This window comes from Myodes glareolus, chromosome 26 (assembly GCF_982192425.1).
Source record: "Myodes glareolus chromosome 26, mMyoGla1.1, whole genome shotgun sequence".
In the NCBI taxonomy this organism is placed as follows: domain Eukaryota; kingdom Metazoa; phylum Chordata; class Mammalia; order Rodentia; family Cricetidae; genus Myodes; species Myodes glareolus.
In genome coordinates this window covers 42811460-42832875 of record NC_142051.1, presented here as the reverse complement: position 1 = coordinate 42832875, position 21416 = coordinate 42811460, and the positions used below count along the sequence as shown (strand labels likewise).

At 46.0% G+C, this 21416-nt stretch overlaps 1 protein-coding gene across 5 annotated transcripts in view; it reads left to right on the top strand.

Moving 5' to 3' along the window:
- Slc41a2 (solute carrier family 41 member 2) overlaps positions 1–21416 on the top strand; it is a 74618-nt gene that overhangs the window by 20481 nt on the left and 32721 nt on the right. For all 5 annotated transcript variants that reach the window (XM_085683329.2, XM_048418887.3, XM_048418889.3 and 2 more), the window contains 5 exons: positions 2434–3146; positions 5186–5293; positions 14372–14443; positions 17318–17462; positions 20243–20389. In XM_085683329.2, the coding sequence (XP_085539455.2) occupies positions 2595–3146; positions 5186–5293; positions 14372–14443; positions 17318–17462; positions 20243–20389 (1024 nt within the window). In that variant the 5' untranslated portion in view covers positions 2434–2594. The remainder of the gene's footprint in view (positions 1–2433; positions 3147–5185; positions 5294–14371; positions 14444–17317; positions 17463–20242; positions 20390–21416) is intronic.

Genomic DNA, 21416 nt, shown 5'->3' with positions numbered 1-21416 from the left:
TCAAACTGCACCTGAAACACAAACGGCGCAGAGCCCAGTCACTGTCCTGCTGCTGTGAAGGACGCCACGACCAAGGCAGCTCTCATAAAAAAGGCATTTAATGGTGGGCTTGCTCATATTCCAAAGGGTTAGTCCATTATTATCAGGGCAGGGAGCGTGGCAGCACTCAGGCAGGTGTGGTGCTGGAGCAGCTGATCTGCAGGCAGCAGCAAAGAGACACTGGCCTGACATGGGCCTTTGAAATCTCAAAGTTCATCCTCCCCACCCAGTGACACACCTCCTCAACAAGGCCAATCCTACCTCCTGACAGCTCGTCAACTGGGGACTAAGCCTCCAGATCTAGGCGCCTATATGGGCCATTCTCGTTCAGACTACCAGAGCATATAAATTGTATATATACTGTGTTGTTCCGGGACCGATAACAAGGACAACCAGTAGTGCGTATTCAGCACAGGTACTTTTCCCCACTTTGGGACAGGCTCTCATGTAGCCCAGGCTAGCCTCGAACCCCGTGCCTCTGAGGATGAGTTTTAACTTTCAATTCTCCTGCTTCTACCTCTTTAGTGTTAGGATTGCATCGTGTGCCACCAAGTCCAGTTTCTGTGGAACTGAGCCTTAAACCTAGGCCATAGTGCACGTTTGGGCAAGGACGGTACCAGTGAGCTGTCTCACCAGCCCCTGGATGCATCCTTCTATAACTGGGCAAATTTGCAAGTGTGGAACAACCCTGGTAGACAGAGACCCTACTGAAGTACTTAATCCAGTCACTGCATTTCCTGGTGCAGCTCTGTAGGAAGTTAGTACCATAGCCCCCTGGGGAAGTTAGAAAGCATACAGGGCCCATCCATACATAGATATTCTAAATCAGGAGGCCTAGGGTCTTTGAGTCAACATCGTAATAATGTTCTGTATCAGCTCCCCACCTCCCACCCCTGTATTGAAGAGGGGGCAATGAAACAGATAAGCCAGACCCTCATCTCTTCCACCTCTTGTCATCCTTTGGGTTCAGTCACCCTACCCCAGGAGGAGACACCAAAGAACGCAAGTGCCATTGAGTCAGCCGTCCAGTCTAGCCTGGTAGGTGAGCTGTGCAGTAGGGTAGTGGGGCCATGCGTCCAGGATCAGAACCAGTGCCAGGCTCCCGACCTTGATTCTCCTGAAGTGTAAGGCCGCCCGAGTGTTCCTGAGGAACATCTGAGACACCTAGGCCCTCTGTGATAGACGCAGCCATGCGGTTACCGTGCAGTTGGGTGCTGCCTTGTCTGGTGGCACTGCCTGGGCTGGTGTCTACGCCCCTGTAGCCCAGTGCCAGTTGGTGACTCGCTACAATAGCTATCTGTGCTTCTTTTGAGATGCCAGTCACCAGCCAGCTTAGTCAGACCTGCTTGGGGAATGTAGACCACAGCAGACTTGGGCATGGTGGGGCGTTACTGGCTTTGCTTTGGTTGGCTTACAAAATGGAGCCTGAGTATTTATCATTCTTTTGAGTTATTTTCTAAATAATCAAAGAATATATTCTTAAGTAAATTTAATGATTTTTTTGTATGTGAGAATGATAGATGACTCTAAGCTAATTTTGTGGAATAAATGCCCTGTACTGTATTCAGGAAACCTATAAAATGCTTTTACAGCAAATGTCATCCTTGCCTCTTCATATTTGAATGAAAATTGTGTAGTAACTTATAAGTAAAGGACTATGGCTTATTACTTAATATTTACTCAGTATAATAGTATATACTTTCTATGTCTTTTATATTGTTACGTTTAAGTGGCTAAGAGAATTTATTTATTTTGGTGCCGAAACTCGGAGACAAGCACAGTTTAATTCTGAGTCCTTGCCATAGCGATCGGAGCCATCGCCTCTCTTCTCTGTTTGGTTTTGGTAGAAAGAGGTCTCTCTGTAGCCTAGACTGGTGTCTGTCTTTTCACAATCCTCTACCGTGGCCTCCTTTGTGCTGCAACCACGAGACTGTATACCACCTTGTCCCACAGACGCCATTACTTCATTCCATAAATATATCCACTGTAGAACTTCAAAGGCTGTCGAAGACCTCACATGGGCTTCCGTTACACGGAGCCTAAAAAATAAAAACACTTTTATCCAAGACAGCTTGCAAAACGTTTCTACATCTTGTTTGTTTTGTTTTTGAGGCAGGATCTCACCTTGTAGTCCTGGCATACTTGAAACTCAGTGTGTAGAGCAGGTTGGCTCTAACCTCACAGAGACCCGCCTGCCTCTGCCTCCTGAGTGCTATGGTTGGTTAAAGGTGTGCGCCACCACATCTGACTTCTGCACTGTATTTTTATTAAAAAAAAAAAGCACTTGTATGTCACAAAACTGATCAGTGTTCGACTCAGTATGACTCCTATGCGTGTTTGAAAATCAGATTAGTGCAGTTAATCTAAGTTTTAAATTTTATTTTTCCATTGCAGATTGAATCCCTCTCTAGAACTTCTGAATGTTTCTTACCAGTGGGAGCGTTTCCTGTACGGAAAAGCCAATGGCTTAACTTCGGGGAGTGCTGGGGCCGCGCTGGCTCTGCTCTGCCTCGGGGAACTTGAGTCTGGAGGACACGGTTTTCTGTGATGACAACATGACCCACAGCAAAGGAAGGTCTGTCACCTGCAAGACAAGTGGCAGCCCCGGGAGTGGAGGAGGCTTCGTCAATTGGACTTTAAATCTAAACACCATTCAGTCTGACAAGTTTTTGAACTTACTTCTAAGCATGGTGCCAGTCATCTACCAGAAGAACCAGGACGACAGGCATAAGAAAACCAATGGCCTCTGGCAGGACGGGCTGTCAGGCGGAGCCCAGACCTTCAGCAAGAGGTCAGAGCCACATCTGGACTACCACGAGTTCTCGGAGCAGGCCTTCCACGGTGGCGGTGGGCATGTGCCAGCTAGTTGCAGCCCCAAGTACGACGACTACGCCAGCTATAGCTACTGCGATGGGAGAGAGGCTACAGAAACCACCGCCATGCTGCAGGACGAAGATCTGTCCAGTGAGGGCGATGATGTTATTGTGGAAACAAGCCAGAAGCTCCCGAAGGAGTCCAGCGGGGTCATGGCTCTGCAGATTCTCGTGCCATTCTTGCTGGCTGGGTTTGGAACAGTTTCTGCCGGCATGGTTTTGGACATAGTACAGGTGAGCTTTTGTCTTCGGTTTCGCACACTGTGTGTGTGCCAGAGGCCAACTGTGGGCGTCTTCCTTAGTTGCTTTCCACCTTGTTTTGTGGGGTGGGGTCTCAATTCTGTCTGGAACTGATGGACTCAGCTGGCGGCCAGTGGTGCTCTAGGGGTCCGGCTTGCCTCTGCCTCCTCAGCGTTGGGATTGTACATGTGCCACCATTCTTGGCTCTCCGGGTTTTTAATTGATTGGTTAATTACTTTGAAACAGGAATTTCCACATCATCCAGGCTCTTCTGGAACTCACTGTGTGGACCAGGCTGGCCTTGAACTCACAGAGCTGCCTCTGACTCTGTCTCCCAAGTGCTGGGATTAAAGGTGTGTGACATCACTTTCTTAGGTTCTGAGTATTGAATCTGGGTCCTTAAGCTTATTCACCCCACCCTTCCTCTCCTCCTTTCTCTCCTCCCCTCCCCTCCCCTCCCCACCCCACCCCTCCCCTTCTTTCTCTTTTCCCTTCTTCCTCCATTTTCCTCTCTTTCAATAGGATCTCACTCTCTACCTTTGAACTTGCAGTCTTTCCTGCCTTAGCCCCTCCCCCGAGTGCTAGGATCACAGGTGTGCACACATCTGGCTTGACTTCACTTTTTCTTATTCAAATGCTTTGCATAGGATAACATCTCAAACATGTATCTTTGCAGTGCTGAGAGTGGACCATCACGTGTGGCAGGAGCCTGAGCCGTATCCCCAGCATTCAAGCATTATCTTAGATTTCATGTAGTCCTTGCAAATAAAGTAACTCTTTTACAAACCCCAAAATAAGCCAAGTAAAAGAAAAGCCCAGTCAGCAAGCAGTATTTTGAAATAGTTTATTTTAAAAGAAAATTTCCATATGCTCATTGAAATGTGTTCAAACAATGTAGCGCTAAAATAGGGACTGACTTCTGTTCCTCTCCACACCCACCCCTCCTCCCCTCCTCCCCTCCTCCCCTCCTCCCCTCCTCCACCTCTGCCCCTGCCTCCATTTGTGTGTGGTTCTGGAGATGGTGCCCACGGCCGGCCTCCTGTATGTCAGGCAGGTCCTCAGTCCCCCAGCTCACGCCCCCAGTCTGTTCCCAGTGCCTAAAACATTTTTTTTTGCTTTTGTATTTATTGTGTGTATATATGAGTATGATGGTTATGTAGGGCTTTTCCCTTCCCTTCCCTTCCCTCCCCTCCCCTCCCCTCCCCTCCCCTCCCCCCTCCCCTCCCCCCTCCTTCCCTCTCCTCCTCCTCCTCCTCCTCCTCCTCCTCTTCTTCTTCTTCTTCTTTTTTTTACCCTGGAAATGTTGCTGTACCTCTTGGAATCTTTACCTTTTGGAATCTTTACATCCTCATCTGTAAACTTACTAACAGCAGTGTGATTTTCTTGTTCTAAGTAGTGCTGGAACCCAGCCCCAGTCCACAGCCCGAGCTCTTAACCGTTAGCTCCGTGGACTCTGCCACTGTGAAATGATGAAGTAACTGGGAATGGTGGTGTGGGCCTGGCATCTAGCATTTGGGGTGCAGAGCATGAGGGTCACAGGTTCAAGGCTGGCCTAGCTATAGTAATGAGTGAATGGCCAACCTGAGCTGTCTTAAAAATCAAGGGCTGGTGTGGGACTCAGTAGCCGAGTGCTTGTCCAGTGTGTGATAGGCTGCGGACTCCTCCATCTTGAACACTGACATAGTGAATCTTAGGAGCCTCAGGGTTAACTGTAGAGGGGGCTGTAGTGATGTCAGATGCTGAGGCAGCACCAATGGATTCTCCTAAAGTCACTCAGATCCTGATCTCAGGAGGTTGCGTGTTCACTAATTAGATAATGTGCGCTGTCCTTTAAGACACAGAAGCAAAGCCAGATGGGGTGGTACACGCCCTGATCCCTGCACTCAGGAGCCCAGCCTGGTCTACATACTGAGTTTCAGGCCAACCAGGGCCACCAGGGTGAGACCCTGTCTCAGCGACAGAAAAGGAGAAGCAACACTGGAAGTCTTTAGAGATGTCCTGTTCTAAAGAGCGGCTGTTCCTCTTGTCCCCAGCACTGGGAGGTGTTCAGGAACGTGACGGAAGTGTTCATCCTAGTCCCTGCGCTGCTTGGCCTCAAAGGGAACCTGGAAATGACGCTGGCATCTCGATTGTCCACCGCAGTAAGTTTTCCCCTCCGTCCCAGAATGTCTTCCCTGACCAGCAAACGATTGCCTCCGTCGATGACAGGCCACACTGACCGTGTTTATTAGTGTGTGATGCATTGTATGTGGGTGTGGTTGGTAGAGTTGAAATTAGAGCTGGAATCCTGTGTATTCTATTCTTCAATCTGACCCATTAAAGTATATACTGCTGACCTTTTCATATCAGTTGATCAACATTATATACTTTATTGGCTCTCTTTTTTTTTTTTAAGATAAGGTTTCAGATTTGCTATGTAGACCAGGTTGGCCCTGAACTCTCAAGAAATCCTCCTAGCTCTGCCTCCTAAGTGCTGGAATTAAAGGTGTGTGCCAACACACAGGGCTACATCTTTTTATATTGTATAACCCCACAATTTGATTTATCATCTCCCGTTGGATATAAAAACACTTTCTAATGGTCTGTCATCGTAAAACTATGACAGGAACCGGGGGAATGGCTGAGTTGTTGAGAGCACTTCCTTGGAGGGGGACTAGGTTTCCGTTTCTACCGCATGGCAGGTTGCAGCTGTCCTAACTTCAGTTCCAGGAGATCCGATGCCCTCTTCTGGACTCCAGGCACCAAGCATGTAGCATGCATACACGAGGCAAACACTTGTAAATAGAAAAGTAATTTTTTTTTTTTTTTTAGATAAGTGTCACTCTGTAGCCCTGGCTGGCCTGGAATCCTTTATGTAGCCCAAACTGATCTTAAATTCAGAGATCTTCCTGCCTCTGGCTCCCAAGAGCTGGGATTAAAGATAAGCACCACCATGCCTGGCATGACAATTAACATAAGTGAACGAGAGGGCAGGCATAAAATGGACAAAAATCTGGAGTTAGAAGGAAGGTAGAGCAGACCACGTTATTAGAACTGCTTTATCTAGTGGTTCACTTCGAGCACAGCTTAGACTGCCTGTTTGCCAAGCGTGACTTCACTTGGTACCTGAAGCGGGACGACCTGGACGAATACCTGAAACAACGGGTCATTGCTCTTAGCAACCCGCTGACCGCATTGTGTGCTTCCGCAAAAGCTTGCTTGCTTGCCCGCCCCGCCTTGTGGTTTTAGTGTGTAAAATGAGAACACAAACTGGAGGCCGGAACGATGGTTCAGCTGTTAAAGGCTTGACTCACAACCGAAAATACGAGAGATTACAGACTGGACCTGGGACCGGAGCCTCTCAGGAACTGTCCTGGCTTCCGTCTGCCAGTCCCACCGCCTCCCTTCATTCTCATGGGTGCCAGAGTGCTGATTCCAGAGATCCCCATAACACATCATTTCAGCTACCAACAGGGGAGGAGAGAATTAGTGCAGGTCATGTGGTGAAGGCTGACGTGGGAGGGCAGCTTCAGATCATGTCTGTGGAGATCCTGATTCGTACACAGACTCATGCTCAGGTCATGTGGTGAAGGCTGACTTTCTATGTAGACTTCAGATCACATCTGTGGAGATCACTGATCCGTACATGGAGCTCATCCTTCTGAGTAGGAGCAGATGCTGTGTAAACTGGAAGCTGAACAAGGGCAGTGAGTCACACCAGGATCTGAGAGGAGGAGACCATTCTGCAAATGTCATTTAATCAGATTGATAATGTTTTTTTTAATTAAAAAATTATGTAGGGGCTAGAGAGATGGCTCAGTGGTTAAGAGCACTGACTGCTCTTCCAGAGGACCTGGGTTCAATTCCCAGCACCCACATGGCAGTTCACAACTGTTTGAAGATTCAGTTGCAGGGGAATCTGACACCTTCACACCAATATATATAAAATAAAAAAATTATGTATATGAATATTTTGCTTGACTGTATACGAGTGTGCCTAGTGCTCCCAGAGGCCTGAAGAGGGCCTCAGATTCCTTGGAACTGCAGTTGTAAATGATTGTAAGCAGCCATATGGGTGCTGGGAATTTAACGTGCTTTCTCTGCGAACGCAGCAAGTGCTCTTAACTGCTGAGACATCCCTCCAGTCCCAATATCAGCTCTCCAGACGCATTTTAATTAGGGATTTGCTGTTGTTTCAATTTGTTTTTCAGACAGGGTCTCTACTGCCTGACTGTCCTAGAACTCACTATGTAGACCAGGATGCCCTCAAGCTCAGAGAGATCCGCCTGCTTCTGGCCCCTGATTGCTGGGAGCCACCACCGCCTGGCAGTTATTTTTCTCGTAAGATCTGAAAGTTCAACCTAACATTTAGAATTCATGATTTTCCTCCAACGGGGTCACACCTCCTAATCCTTCTAACCTTTTCAAATAGTGTCACTCCCTGGTGACTAAGCATTCAAATATATGAATCTAAAAGCAAGACAAAAGAAACAAACAAACAGCAACAACAAAACCCCAGAGAGGTAGAGCTAGGCGTGGGGGTGGGTGGCTGTCAGCACCTAGGAGGCTGAAGCAGAAAGGACATTGAATTTAAAGGCAGCCAGTGGCACATGACAAGTTCTAGCCCAGGTTGGTGGCATCATCAGATCTGGCAACCAGTCAGTCATGGTGGCACACACCTTTAATACCTGCCCTTGGGCGACAGCAGCAGGTGGATTTTATGTGTTCAAAGCTAGCCTGGTCTACATAAGATGTTCCAGGACAGCAATAGTGAGACCCTATCTCAAAAAAAGGAAGGAAGGAAGGAAAACCAGCCAACCCCTCCACACTCCTCACCACAATGCTGATAGAAAACCAATATGCAAGAGGAACTGTACATTTATTTAAAAGGATTACTTGGACAGAAGGTCCTTAATCTTGTACTCTGTAAAACAGTGCTGGCATAGTAGGACTTGCTAATAGCCAGTTGCTATCTGCAGAGATAGCAGTTACTTTTCTGGAAACTTCTGGAATAAAAAGTGTGCTTAGAAGAGGAGGAAAGAAGTGTGCTTCTTTCACGGTATGAGATGATTAAAGTCTGTTATTCCAGTTTTGAAAAGGCTCTGACCTGGTGCTGACACATGAGTATAAATTCAAACCCAAGGTTTAAGGATATGTTTTTCCTCAAGTGATGATACGATATAATAAGTACATTTAAAACTCTTAAGGTCAAAAAAATAAGTTACAGGGGCTGGGAAGATAGCCCAGTGGGCAGAGTGGTTGCCTTGCAAGGGTGGGGACCTGTGTGTGATCCAGAACCCGGGTGTTTACAAAAACCAGAGGTGGCGGTGCGTGTTTGTAATCCCAGTACTGGGGAGGCAGAGACGGGTGCAGGCCCCGTGAGACAGCTGCGCTGGAAAACTAAGGGGAGGTCACCTGGGGTGCCATCTGCATGTGCTTGTATGCACAATACACATGTGTACCTGCACACACAAAAATCATGCATACAACACACAACACCCGATTTTTAAAAACAATCTAATAATGAAATTCTGATAAATGCTTAAAATTTAAATTTCCTGCTTACTCATTATTCCAGTACCTTATTATTTAATCGTGACCTTGACTGGCATGCTGAATTTGGGTGCTGCTGCTTGATCACCTGGCACCCAGATGGAATGTGTGTTGGTTATATCCCCAGCCTTTGCCTTTAAGAAGGAAAAGCAGAAAACATATGTGTTTTTTTTTTTTTAAACTGTGGTTTTGAGGAAGACCATGAGGCTTGCCTAGACCTGAGTCCAGGAGGCATCTTTCAGGAGAAACTGAGGGAGAGGTCTTGAGACACCAGGGCGAAAGGGTTGGAGGAGGAAGACTGTGTTACTGGAAGGGAGCTGAGAGGCAGCTCCCGCTTCACATGAGCAAAGCGGACTTTGTTCTGATAAATACAGCTGCGTGCACAAGCATTGAAGCAGCTTGATCCCTTTGCCAGGAGTGACGTTTTGGTTCAGTTACCTCAGAGAAATTGATCTAGAAGTATTTGCTGTTCTTGAGCCTTGGCCAGCATTGTTTAGACTCATAATGGATTCACTGTGCTGTTCTGTTTTAAATAGATCCTGCTGTAGGGAATCCAGTTTAAAAAGAATATATTTTAAATAAGATTTTCTATCTTTAATCCACATGTTAATATTGTCTCATTAAGGTGAATCTAGTCTCTTTGGGGGATGGGTATCAAGGCAGTGTGCTGGCTAGTTTTATGTCGATTTGACATAAGCTAGAGTTATCTGAAAGAAGGGAACCTCAATTGAGAAAATGTCTTCGTAAGATCCAGCTATAGGATGCTTTTCTTAATTATTGATCAGGTTGAACCCCAATATCTGTCTCTGCATTTTTATTAATCGTGCTACAAAGGGGCTTATTTGCCTTACACTTACAAATCACTGCTCATCATCGAAGAAAGGCCTAGAACTCAACCAGAGCAGAAACTTGAGGCCTGGTGATGCGGAGGCCGTGGAGCAGGTGCGGTCTATCAGCTTGTTCTCCACAGCTTGCTCAACCTGCCTTTTTTCTTTTTTCTTTTCTTTTCTCTTCTTTTCTTTTCTTTTCTCTTCTCTTCTTTTCTGTTCTTTTTGAAACAGGTTTTCTCTGTATAGGCCTGGCTGTTCTACAATTTTCTCTGTAAACCAAACAATCCTTGAACTTAGAGATCTTCTGCCTCGGCCTCCCAAGTGCTAGGATTAAAGGCACATGACACCACCACAGCCTGGCTAAAGTTGGGTGTTCCTTAAAATATGGTCTTTTAATGTCAGCACCAGCAGCCTGTTAGAAATATAAATTTTGGAACCAATATAAACTAGTAATTTGTTTTAAAATAGACTCTCTAGGGGGCTGGAGAGATGGCTCGGGGGTTAAGAGCACTGATTGTTCTTCCAGAGGTCCTGAGTTCAGTTCCCAGCAACCACATGGCTGCTCTCAATCATCTGTAATGAAATCTGCTGCCCTCTTCTGGCCTGCAGACATACATGCAGACAGAACACTGTATACAAAATAAATAATCAAATCTTAAAAAAAAATAGACTCTCTAGGGACTGGAGAGATGTATCATTTGCTGTTCTTGCAGAGGACCTGAGTTAGATTCCCAGGGCCCACATGGTGTTTTACAACTATTTGGAACTCCAATTTCAGGGGAATATGACACCCTCCCCTGAGTTCTTTGAGTACTCATCTATGTGTGGGCAGCAGAACCTTCACACATTTAAATAAATTCCCAGAGGTTTGTACAATGTACCGTTAATGTCTGAGAAGCCATGTATTAAACGACACTGGAGTCCCTACGGTTGGGGCCAGGTGAGAGGGGAAATCCTAGAAGGCAAGGTTGGCGAGCTAGCCAGGGCCAGCGACAGAAGGTCTTGTGGCCTGCTGTAAGGACTTTGGCTACGCTGTGAGCTGGGGCCCATTGGAAGGAGTAATGTGACCTAACAGGTGCCTTTAAGAGATTGATTGTTCGGTTGAAGCTCAGGCATAGGTGGCCAAGGGGCTAGAGCAAAGCGACCAGTCTGTTGCGATACTAGAGGTTAAATGTGGTGTGGGTTTGGATTATGGTAGCAGCAGTGAATGAGGTGAGGGTGTTGGGATCGAGAACTGTCAGAGAATGAGAAGACTGGGGAGTGGGCTCTAAATTCTCTTTACCTGAAAAGGGTAAAGCAACAAATTGGTCAATGGAAAATGCTGACTAGTAGCCCTGGGCTGTGAGACGTAATCCTTAGCCAGAGAAGCTGATCTTGGGTATGCGAGACTGAGTCTGCGCATGAGGAGTCTGCGCACGCGTCTGCGCATCTCAGATGGTTGCTGGTGTGGTAGCTGCGCGTCAGTCGCGTCTTAGGAACGGCCCCAGACTCTCCTTCTCCAGACTCTCCCAGTGCTCTCCGCTCTTCACTGCTACTCTCTCTCTCACGTCTTTCGTTGCTTATTCTCCTACTTGACTTCATTTTTTTTCCTTGCTCTTTCTCATAATTTAAGGTTCAAAAGTATTTAATTGAAACACAATTACATTATTTCCCCCTTTCCTTTTTCTTCTTTTTATCATGTCTGCTCCTATCCACAGTTCCTCCCAAATCCATGGTCTCCTCATTTTCTCTGTGCATTGTTTTGTTGCCTGCATGTATGTCTCTGTGTGTGAGGGTGTCAGGACCCCTGGAATTGGAGTTAGGCTTGAGCTGCCATGTGGGTGGTGGGAATTAAACCTGTGTCCTCTGGAAGAGTAGCCAGCTTTCCCGACCACTGAGCCATCTCTCCAGCTCCCATGGCCCCCTCTTCTTTACCCTTGTTGTGCATATACACATAAGCACACATAAACATATAAACAAACATATACACATAAACAAACATATACATATAGACACACACACATAAGCAAACATATACATCTAAACAAACATATACATGTAGACATATACACATAAACAAACACAGAAACACAGCTCCCCAAGCCCTTTCAGTGTTGTCCGGATGGCTGTGTTTCTAGGGCCGAGCACTTGGTGCTGAATAACCGGTTAGGAGCCTCCTCCCTGGGAAAGACTGACTCTCCCGCGCTCAGCAACTGTTACCTGCCTGTAGCTTTTCATCTAGGGGTGAGGTCCCAGGTAACCTTTTTCATCTAGGTCGGGACGGCAGCTGCTGTTAGAATTGTTCAGTCTTGTTTAGGCAGCCATGCTGTTGAGATTTCACGGGTGTAGCTTCCCTGTCACAGTCAGAAGACACCGTCTCACAGCGGACACTTGTTCCTCTGGTCCAATAATCTTTTCACGTCCTCCTTGATGGTTCCGGAGCCTTTGGGTGTCATTCATGCTGTAGATGTATCCATTGGGGGAGGGTGTTCTGTGGCCAGTTCTCCACATTTTTAACAGCTGGATGGTCTTCTGGAGTGGTCTCTGCTAACAGCTGTGGAGTCTGTGTCTGACGCTTCTTTATGGAGCTGTCTTAGATTGCTAACTGGAGCCATGAGCATCTTTTTTAGTGAGTTATGAAAACGCACGTGAGTCTTTGCCGGCCTGTTCGGCTCTGCACCTGAGGCGGGTTTGCCCTTTAAATGTTGCTCTCTCAAGTAGAACTCCAGACTGGGTTGTATCAATTTTTATTGTCAGCTTTAGTACATAAATCTATAAGACTGCGTGGATAATTATTCTAAAGCACTGAGAAACCTCAGTGTTTGCATTGACTGGATACTTTGAGGCCAAAGTCCAGAGAGATCACAGAATAAAAAAATGGTCTAAGAATTGAATAGCTGGCATCTTGATGTGACTCTTACCCGGCTGATCCGCTGAGACCATGCTAGTCTGTCCATGGTTAAAACTACCTGTAAATAACGATTTTGTATGCTTCTGTGGTGCTGGGTATTGAGTCTTGTGTGTGCTGTATTGCCTTTACTCACCCTTGTGCAGATTTTTAAAAAGCTTTAAAAATCTATTTATTTAATGTATTGTGTGAGTGTAAGCATGCATGTACTACAGTGCGTGTGTGTGTGTGTGCATGCGTGTGTGCGTGTGTGTGCGTGTGTGTGCGTGTGAGCGTGCGTGTGTGTGTGTGTGAGTGTGTGTGTGTGGTGAGGACAGCTTGCAGGGGTTGTTCCCCCTCCTTCATCTTCCACTGTGTGGTTTCCAGGAACCAGGCTTTGGTTGCCGGGTTGGACAGTGAGCGCCTTCACTGCTGAGCCATCTCACTGGCTCCAGATGTTTTTATAACATTTGAAAATCTTCCACGACAGATGATGGATAATTAAAATCTAACTCAGTGTGATATATTTGTAAATGTGTGTTTATGTATTGCTAATGATTTTTCCATTGCTTTTCAAACTACTACATTACAAAACTTGGAAAATTTGGATGTCTATATATTTTTTAAAACCTGAGAAAATTATCTAGATTACACAGCAGTAGACTATGTGAATATTAGCCTTATTTTGGAAAGTGTTCTTCCATTTGCCAGAAAGATATATAAATATCTGGAGGTACCATCAAAATCTATGAATTGAATGCTAATAATTATTGCTAATATTGTCATGATTCAAATATAGATTATGTACACTTGAACAATTTGTTTATATTCTGTTCTTTGGCAAGTGACTCTGAATTATATTTGTTTTGTGCTATGGAATTATGCACAGACAGCTCAAAATTATAGCATTATTTCTGTTGGGCCTCATTATATCGAATTTGGATGGGAGGAAGATAATTGGTGTAGTCATAACATCTGCCAGTAGATGGATTGTAGCCACCCGGTTCTGCGCCACCCTCCTGGTACGGTCCTTGTGCCTCCGTACCGGCCACGAGCTTGGGCAAAGGCCTGGGGATTGAACAAAAGACACGACACAAAGAGACCTGGGTCATTTGTCAAGAAATAGCCGAATACCACTTTATTTAGCAGAATGTAAGGCTAATATACCTTGGCCCCAGTAAGGGAACTTCCTCCCAGTCAGGGGGGCAAGGGGAACTGGCGCCATGTGGGTATCTTCCCAGGCAGGGGGCGGAGAGCAGCGACAGACAGTGGGCCAAGCAAGAGAGAAGCTGGAGTCTGTAGGAACTCTCCTGGGCAGGTGGGAAATTGCCACACCAAAGATAAAACAAAGCCCTAGGCTGAATCACCAGGCTATGGCAGAGATAACAGAAACTAGCAGGAAGCTTAGCTGGCTGACCAGAACTGTCCTCAGAGATGCACCCCAGGGAGTAAGGGGGGACAGGGCCCTACAATGGCTGACTATAACTTTGTTGTCTAAAACAGTTTTCCCATCTTGACCAAGCCAGATAGCAGGTTGGTGGTAAGTTTGGAATTGTTCTGAACACAGGCTGTACACAGTAGATTTTCTGTTTTGTTTTGTTTTTTGACTTGACAAGACAAGGTTTTGCTGTAGTTTTGGGGCCTGTCCTGAAACTAGCTCTTTAGCTCTTGTAGACCCAGCTGGTCTCAAACTCACAGAGATTTGCCTGCCTCTGCATCTTGAGTGCTGAGGTTAAAGGTGTGAGCCACCACCACCTGGCCTTGTTTTTGTTTTTTGAGACAGGGTTTCTCTGTGTAGCCCTGGCTGTCCTGGAACTCACTCTGTAAACTGGACTGACTTCAAACTCACAGAAATCCGCCTTCGTCTGTCTCATGAGTACTGGGATCAAAACCATGTGCCACCAGCTCCTGGCACACACAGCAGGTTTGCTAAAGGTGTGTTTGTGCTTAAATAGAACTGATAACAGCGATGCTGATATTCCCCTCAACAGGTGAACGTCGGGAAGATGGACTCGCCCATTGAGAAGTGGAATCTGATCATTGGCAACCTGGCTTTAAAGCAGGTATGTGACACACTTATTTATAGATCTTGGGGGTGAAATTCACTGTTTGTTTCATGATGCACGAAAGTAATGACTTAGTACCCCAAAGGTGTTGGAATCAGTTGATGCCCATGGCCTTTGAAAGTCTTCTATTTCTAGACACTGATCAACTTCTTCCAAGTTGTAAAAGAAGTTTACAGGTACTGAGAGGCAATGCAAGTACACCATAGCTGTAGTAGAAATATTTATATAAATATTTAAGAATTCATTGTTTAAGTACTGTCCTAGTTACTGTCCTATTGCTATGAAGCGGCATCACGACCACGGCAACTCTTATAAAGTAAGCATTTAACTGGGGCTGGCTTACAGTTTTAGGTGGCGAGTCCATGGTCATCGTGGCTGGAGGCAGACAGGGATGGCGCTTTAGCAGTAGCTGAGAACTTTGCATCCTGATCCAAAGGCAGAGACAGAGAGAGACTGGAACCGGCAAGGGCTTCTGAAACCTCAGTGTCCTTTCCCAGTGACACACCTCCTCCAGCAAGACCCACTTCCTAATCCTTCCCAAACAGTTCCCCTAATTGGTGATTAAGGACTCAAGTATATGAGCCTGTGGAGGCCATTCTCATTTAAGCCACCACAAACGCTGTGCCATTTCTCTACTTTAACTTACGACTAATTTTTTTGATATTGGGGAGAGACGGAATCTCATGTATCCCAGACTGACCTTAAACTTTTTATGTAGGTGAGGATGACCTTGGACTTCCTATTCTCCCGCGTCCTGAGAGCTGGGATTACAGACGTGCATCTCCAGTCCTGGCTTTTGTGTTGATACCTGGCTGTGTATCCTCAGGGATCACTCCAGCTGACTCCCATCTCTAGCCCCATCTTTATTATTTTCGAGCCAGACTTCTGCTGTTGCTGAGGCTGGCCTTAAGCTCAGAACCCTCCCGCTTCAACTTCTGAGGCGCCACCATGCCCTGCTCTGTGTTTCGTCTGTATTAGTTTTAGCTTTTTGTTTCTGTGAGACACTGTCACTCTGTTCCTCAGTCTGATCGCAAACTCCCGGGTCTACAGGAACACAACATCTGCCTTCTCTAGGATTTCTAAGCATATTAGTTGCTTAATTATACTGACCTTTTTTCTGGATATTGTGGTCACCCATTTGTTTATGCTGATTTTCCCTAGTTAATGTTGCCCTTGTTACGATTAGTAAATCCATTCCCTTACTAGTAACACATGTAAGGAATCAGGAATCATAGATCTATGGCTCTTTGTTCTCTAAGGTGTCTCTTCTATCAGAGAACTCCTAAATCTTCAGTGAATGACTCCAGCTCCCAGGAGTAACTCTTTAGCTCCGGTGAGCAGCGGGAGGATATACTAGTTCTAATGTTAGCTCAGCTAGGCTGTGAGAGTGAGTATGGTTGTGGAATATAATTTCCTGCGTTGCCTTTCAAGGATAGAAGAGTTCCTGAGATAAAGGCCTTTTCGTGTCTGTGCAGTTGCCTCTAAGTTTGTAGGACTGGAACCAAGAAAATCTGAGCCCTGACTTCGCCTCTAACGTAAACCAGCTGTAGAGCCTTTGTTAATTTACATAAGTGTTCTGGGCTTCAGTTTTGTTTCTTCAGTGCTAGTATTTTGTTAGAAAAGTCTAAGAACCTTTCAGCGTGACCATGTAGGAACCTAGGCAGGATGGTAAAAGCACGGGCAAACGGCTAGGTAGGGATGTCAGTCAGTGGCAGACTTCTTGCCTGACATGCAAGAAGTTTGTCCTCCCCAGTAACAACAAGACAAAATCAAGACCTTCCAAATATTTATAAATCAGTAGAGTGCTACAGCAAACCAAGAAACTGAGAATCGTTGATTTAAACCCCGAACCCTCTGAAGCCATGACTGTCACGAGTGGTCTGTGAAAGTCACCGTTAACTGTCCCCGCCTCAACCTGTGGCACACGGTCTTCCCATTGTCTCTACCCTCCCTCGCCATCCTCCTTCCTGAAACCGTTGGTTAAGATGGTTGCCAGAGGTCGCCAGGAATTTGCCAATCCTAGTTGCTAAAATTTAATGCCTCTTTGGCTTCCTCCTCCAAGGATACGTGATAAATGGGGGACTTGGGCAGAGCCATCATGATACCACAGGTGATCACCAGTGAGGCCGTGGTTGTTGGCAGTGGTTGCCACAGACCTAAGGAAGAGGAGAAGATGGCGGCTGTGGGTTGGGTTAGGGGAGCGATTATTTTCTCCCTGAGCTTCACCAGCAACGCTTGTGGAGGAGAAGATGAATGTGGAGGTGCTGGTTAAGGACAGACCTGGAGGGCCTGGCGATGGCTTAGCAGTTAAGCGCTCGTGCCGTTCTCCCTGAGGACTGGAGTGCGGGTCCCGGCACCCACATCACATGGCTCACAGCCATCTGTAACATCAGCTCCAGGGGTTCATCTCTCAGCATCTGGGGGTGGAGGTAGGCGGATCTCTGTGAGTTTGAGGTCAGTCTGGTCTGCAGAGTGAGTTCCAGGGCCACATTGGGAAACTGTCTCAACAACAACAAAACAAACAAAAACAATGTGGTCCTGAAGGCCACACCTCTTGATGTAGGTCAGGGCAATTTGAAAGCCCGCTGTCTTAAGCAGTCTGAAGTGAAGTTTATGCCCTGGCAATGCTGCAGCATGCATGGGCAGCCCGTGTATGGCGGTTCTGTTGAACTTGTCCACATTGGGTTTCATGGTCTAAGTTGATGAAGCCGACTGACCAGGTTTCTTCCTCAAGAGGGCAGCAGATATTAAAACTAAAATCCAGTTACCACACACAGCACTTCTTCCGACTGTTTTGTGTGCAGTGACTGACTAATGAAAATTTAACGTTTTAAGAATTACTCACCTGGATTTTACAAAAACTGCTTGTAGGTCCAGGCCACAGTGGTTGGTTTCTTAGCAGCTGTGGCAGCGATCGTGCTGGGCTGGATCCCAGAAGGGAAGTATTACCTCAGCCATTCCATACTTCTGTGCTCCAGCAGCGTGGCCACCGCCTTCATTGCGTCTCTTCTGCAGGGTGAGTGCAGCTCTAAGTGTCCGCTTGGCAGCTTTTGTCTTTTAATAAAAGGATCGATTTCCCAGGATAGTGACTTTTTCTTTTAAATTCTATTTCTTTTACATCCTGTTTGCAGCCTCCCGCCACCATACTCCCCTCCATCCCTCTCCCCCATTCTCCCACCCCCAGCCCCCAACCCCCTCCTCTTCTGTCTCCATTCAGGAAAGGGCAGGTCTCCTATGAATATCAGCGATACACGGCATATCAGGTTGCGGTAGGACTAAGCACCTCCCCACGTATTAAGGCTGGGCAAGCGACCCAGTATGAGAAGTAGGGTCCCAAAAGCCAGTAAAAGAGTCGGAGACAGCCCCTGTCCCATAAGAGGACCAGCTACACAACTGTAATGTATGGGCAGACGACCTTGGTCAGTCCCGTGCAGGCTTCCCGGTTGTCGGCTCAGTCTGTGAGCCCCTCTGAGCCCAGGTTAGCTGACTGTGTGAGCCTTCCCGTGGTGTCCTTGACCCCTCTCTGCCTGATGTTTGGCTGTGGGTCTCTACATCTGTCTCCAGGACAGCGACTTTTAAATGATATTTGTTCATGATGAAAATGACAGAAAATATCCACATAAGCTTCAAATAATCTTAGTTCAGATGTATTTTTATGTTACTACTTATTTATTTTTATTAATTTATTTGGTTTTTTCAAGACAGGGTTTCTTTGTGTAGCCCTGGCTCTGTAGACCAGACTGGCCTCAAACTCGCAGAAATCCACCTGCCTCAGCCTCCCGAGTGCTGGGATTAAAGCCATGTGCCACCATCACCCAGTTTATTTAATTATTTATAAACACTGTGGGAAGCAGGCTTTCTGAGGTTGTTCCCTTTGCTGTAGATGCCCTGGCTCGGTCTTCAGTAAGACGGTCCAGCTTTCCCACTTTCCCTAAGAGTTCAGAAAGGCCTTCCCGGAAATCACACAGGGGACTTTCCAGCCTGTCGCAAGAATTCCAGAAATTCTGTTTCAAAAGCAATCCCTCATCTAAATTCTTGGTGGAGAGGACTTCCTGTACTCCCAGAGGACCTGCGTTCAGTTCCCAGGACCCCCCTGAGGCAGCTCACAATTACCTGTGACTACAGCCTAGGGTGAAGGGTGAATCCAACACCTGTGCCTGTGGGGGCAGCTGTGCTCGCCCCCCCGCCCCCGTGTGTCCACTCTCTCACAGGCGCACAAGTACAACCTGAGAAACCCAAACAAACAAAGCCCCCAAAGTCTAAGTTTCTGTGACAATATAAATATAACCTGGTGCTTATGCTTAATGTAGCATATTTTTGACTGTATGTTGAAAAAACAGAAGTTAAAAAATTAACTTAGCTGGGCGCTAATGGTACACACCTTTGAATCCAGGGAAGCAGAGGCAGGCAGACCTCTGTGAGTTTGAGGTCAGCCTGGTCTACAAAATGAATTCCAGGACAACCAGGGCCATACAGGGAAATTCTGCCTCAATAGTCCCCCTCCCCAGTAAAAAATAACCTTAGAATTTGCAGGATTATCTTCTTTATATTTATTTATATGAGCACTATGTAGGCACCTCATATGTTGTAGAATGTACACTGAAGCTCTGTGTAGCCCTGGCTGTCCTGGAACATTCTATGTAGACCAGGATGGCTTCAAACTCAGAGAGATCCCTGCCTTTGCCTCCCAAATGCTGTTTGTGATCAAAGGCATGAACCATCACGTCCAGATAGCTCTCACTGCTGGCTTGCTTGATTTATTTATTTAGTTTGTTTTTTTAAGACAGGCTTTCTCTGTGTAGCCCTGGATGTCCTGGAACACACTCTGTAGACTAGGCTGGCCTTGAACTCAGGGATCTGCGGGACTCTGCCTCCCGAGTGCTGGCAGTAAAGGTGTGCGCCACCACTGCCTGGCCACAACCCTTGTTTATTCTCTTCAATATTTAGTTATTTTTATTTTATATGTATGAACGTCTTGCCTTCATGTATGTACGTGCAACACGTGCATGCCTGTGCTCTTGAAGGCTATGAGAATGAGTATCCCCAGAAACCTGAGATCCAGATTGTTGTAAGTTACCATGTGGGAGCACTTAATAGTTGAGCAATTCAGCCATCAAAAAGCATCACTTTTTAGACCTATTCTTGCCATTTTCCCTTTTTTCTTAATGTTTTTGGTTTTTATTTTATTTGATATATATGAGTGTATATTTTGCTTGCATGTGTGTCTGGGTACCGGAGTGTCAGATGAGTGTTGAGAATTGAGCCCAGGTCCCCTCTGAGAACAAGTAAGTGCTCTTAACCCCTGCACATGCCACCTCCCAAGAGTCACTTTTACACGTGGTTCCTGCTCTGAACTCCGGGGTTCAACACTTCATTGTAGTTACCGTATATAGGTGTGTGTTTTGTTGCTGTGCATATAAATAGGATTCCTCCCTCTAGTGTTTTCATTCTTCATGGGTTAAAATAAAAATCTGTGGTTATATATATATATATATATATATATATATATATATATATTACATTTAAAGCATATGCCTCATTAAATTCAGAATTTTAGTTTTTGCTGTAATTTTACAGTAAATGCCACAATGAGCCGATGATATCTTCTGGGATCTCTTGCAGTTTGCTGAAGGTTTTGCCAAAGGGGTTACAGTAAGAGATTGTGTTTGCTCTGTCAGTTTATTTGAGCATTCCAACCGGAAACTGGTGTGCTGTTTCTCTGTGCAGGGTATTTCAGTATTTGGGGAATGGATTTCCTGAGTCAGCCTCAAGAGTAATGAGCGTTCTTTCTCCTAGGAATAATAATGGTCGGAGTTATCGTTGGCTCAAAGAAGACAGGCATAAACCCTGACAACGTGGCCACACCCATCGCGGCTAGTTTTGGTGATCTGATAACTCTCGCCATATTAGCGTGGATTAGTCAGGGTTTGTACTCCTGCCTGGGTAAGTTGACTTGAAGCTAAAGGTGGAATTATTCGGTCATTAGAAAGCGATGTTGTAAGATGTCATGAACACATGGTGACCTTCATCTGTTAGAACTAGTGATGAATTGACTAGAACACTGTAGCTTGTGCATTTTATGTGCTGTGGCCTCTCGGATGCTTTTTTTCTCTTACTGAGTTCAGAACTCTTAAGAAAATGTTTATCCTCTGTAAATTCTTTTCTTTCCTTTCTACCCCACTCCCATCCTTCTTTCTTGAGGCAGCTAGTTCATGTGGTCCCAGGATATCCTCAGATTTGCTATGTGGACAGATTTACTCACCTTCAACTCCTGATCCTATTTCTGCCTCCTAATTCCACCTCCCAAGTATGTGTTTACAGGTGTGTGCTCTACAACACCTAGGTATTCTTTGAAATTTCAGACAGGAAGCTGGAGGGTCATAGAAGTTGTATATGTCCCAGCTTTACACGTTGCTATTATTGTAGTTTAATACAATCCTGCCGTACTCCATGGGTTTCGTGCTTTCTTCTCATTGGATAGCCAGTTAGAAATCACACTACACTGTTTAGTTAAGTGTTTTGAATGTGAGGATACAGAGTTATCATGTTTTTTTGTATTTGTATTTCCTTCCTTCCTTCCCTCCCTCCCTCCCTCCTTCCTTCCTATTTACCAGTGAGTTATTTTTCCCAATCAAAACCCCATGCTAATAAATAGCTTCCAGACAATTAGAGACAAAACAAAAAGACACATCTGAAAATTAGCTGACTACTAGGTGAAGTTCGAGTCATCTTGTGCGTGTTCCTGATGAGTCATGACAGGAAATGTGCAGAGTCCAGGGAGCTGTTCTGGCGGGAATAATGTGTTCTGGGACCGCAGCCAGTGGCAGTGGCCTGCTCTGTGGGCACGGGTTAAAGGCAGAATGTTAGCTGTGTTTTCATTTACACGTCAGGTTTGTGTGTGTGTGTGTGTGTGTGTGTGTGTGCGCGTGCGTGCGCGCGCGTATGTGCACAAGCACCAGCTTTCCAGTTT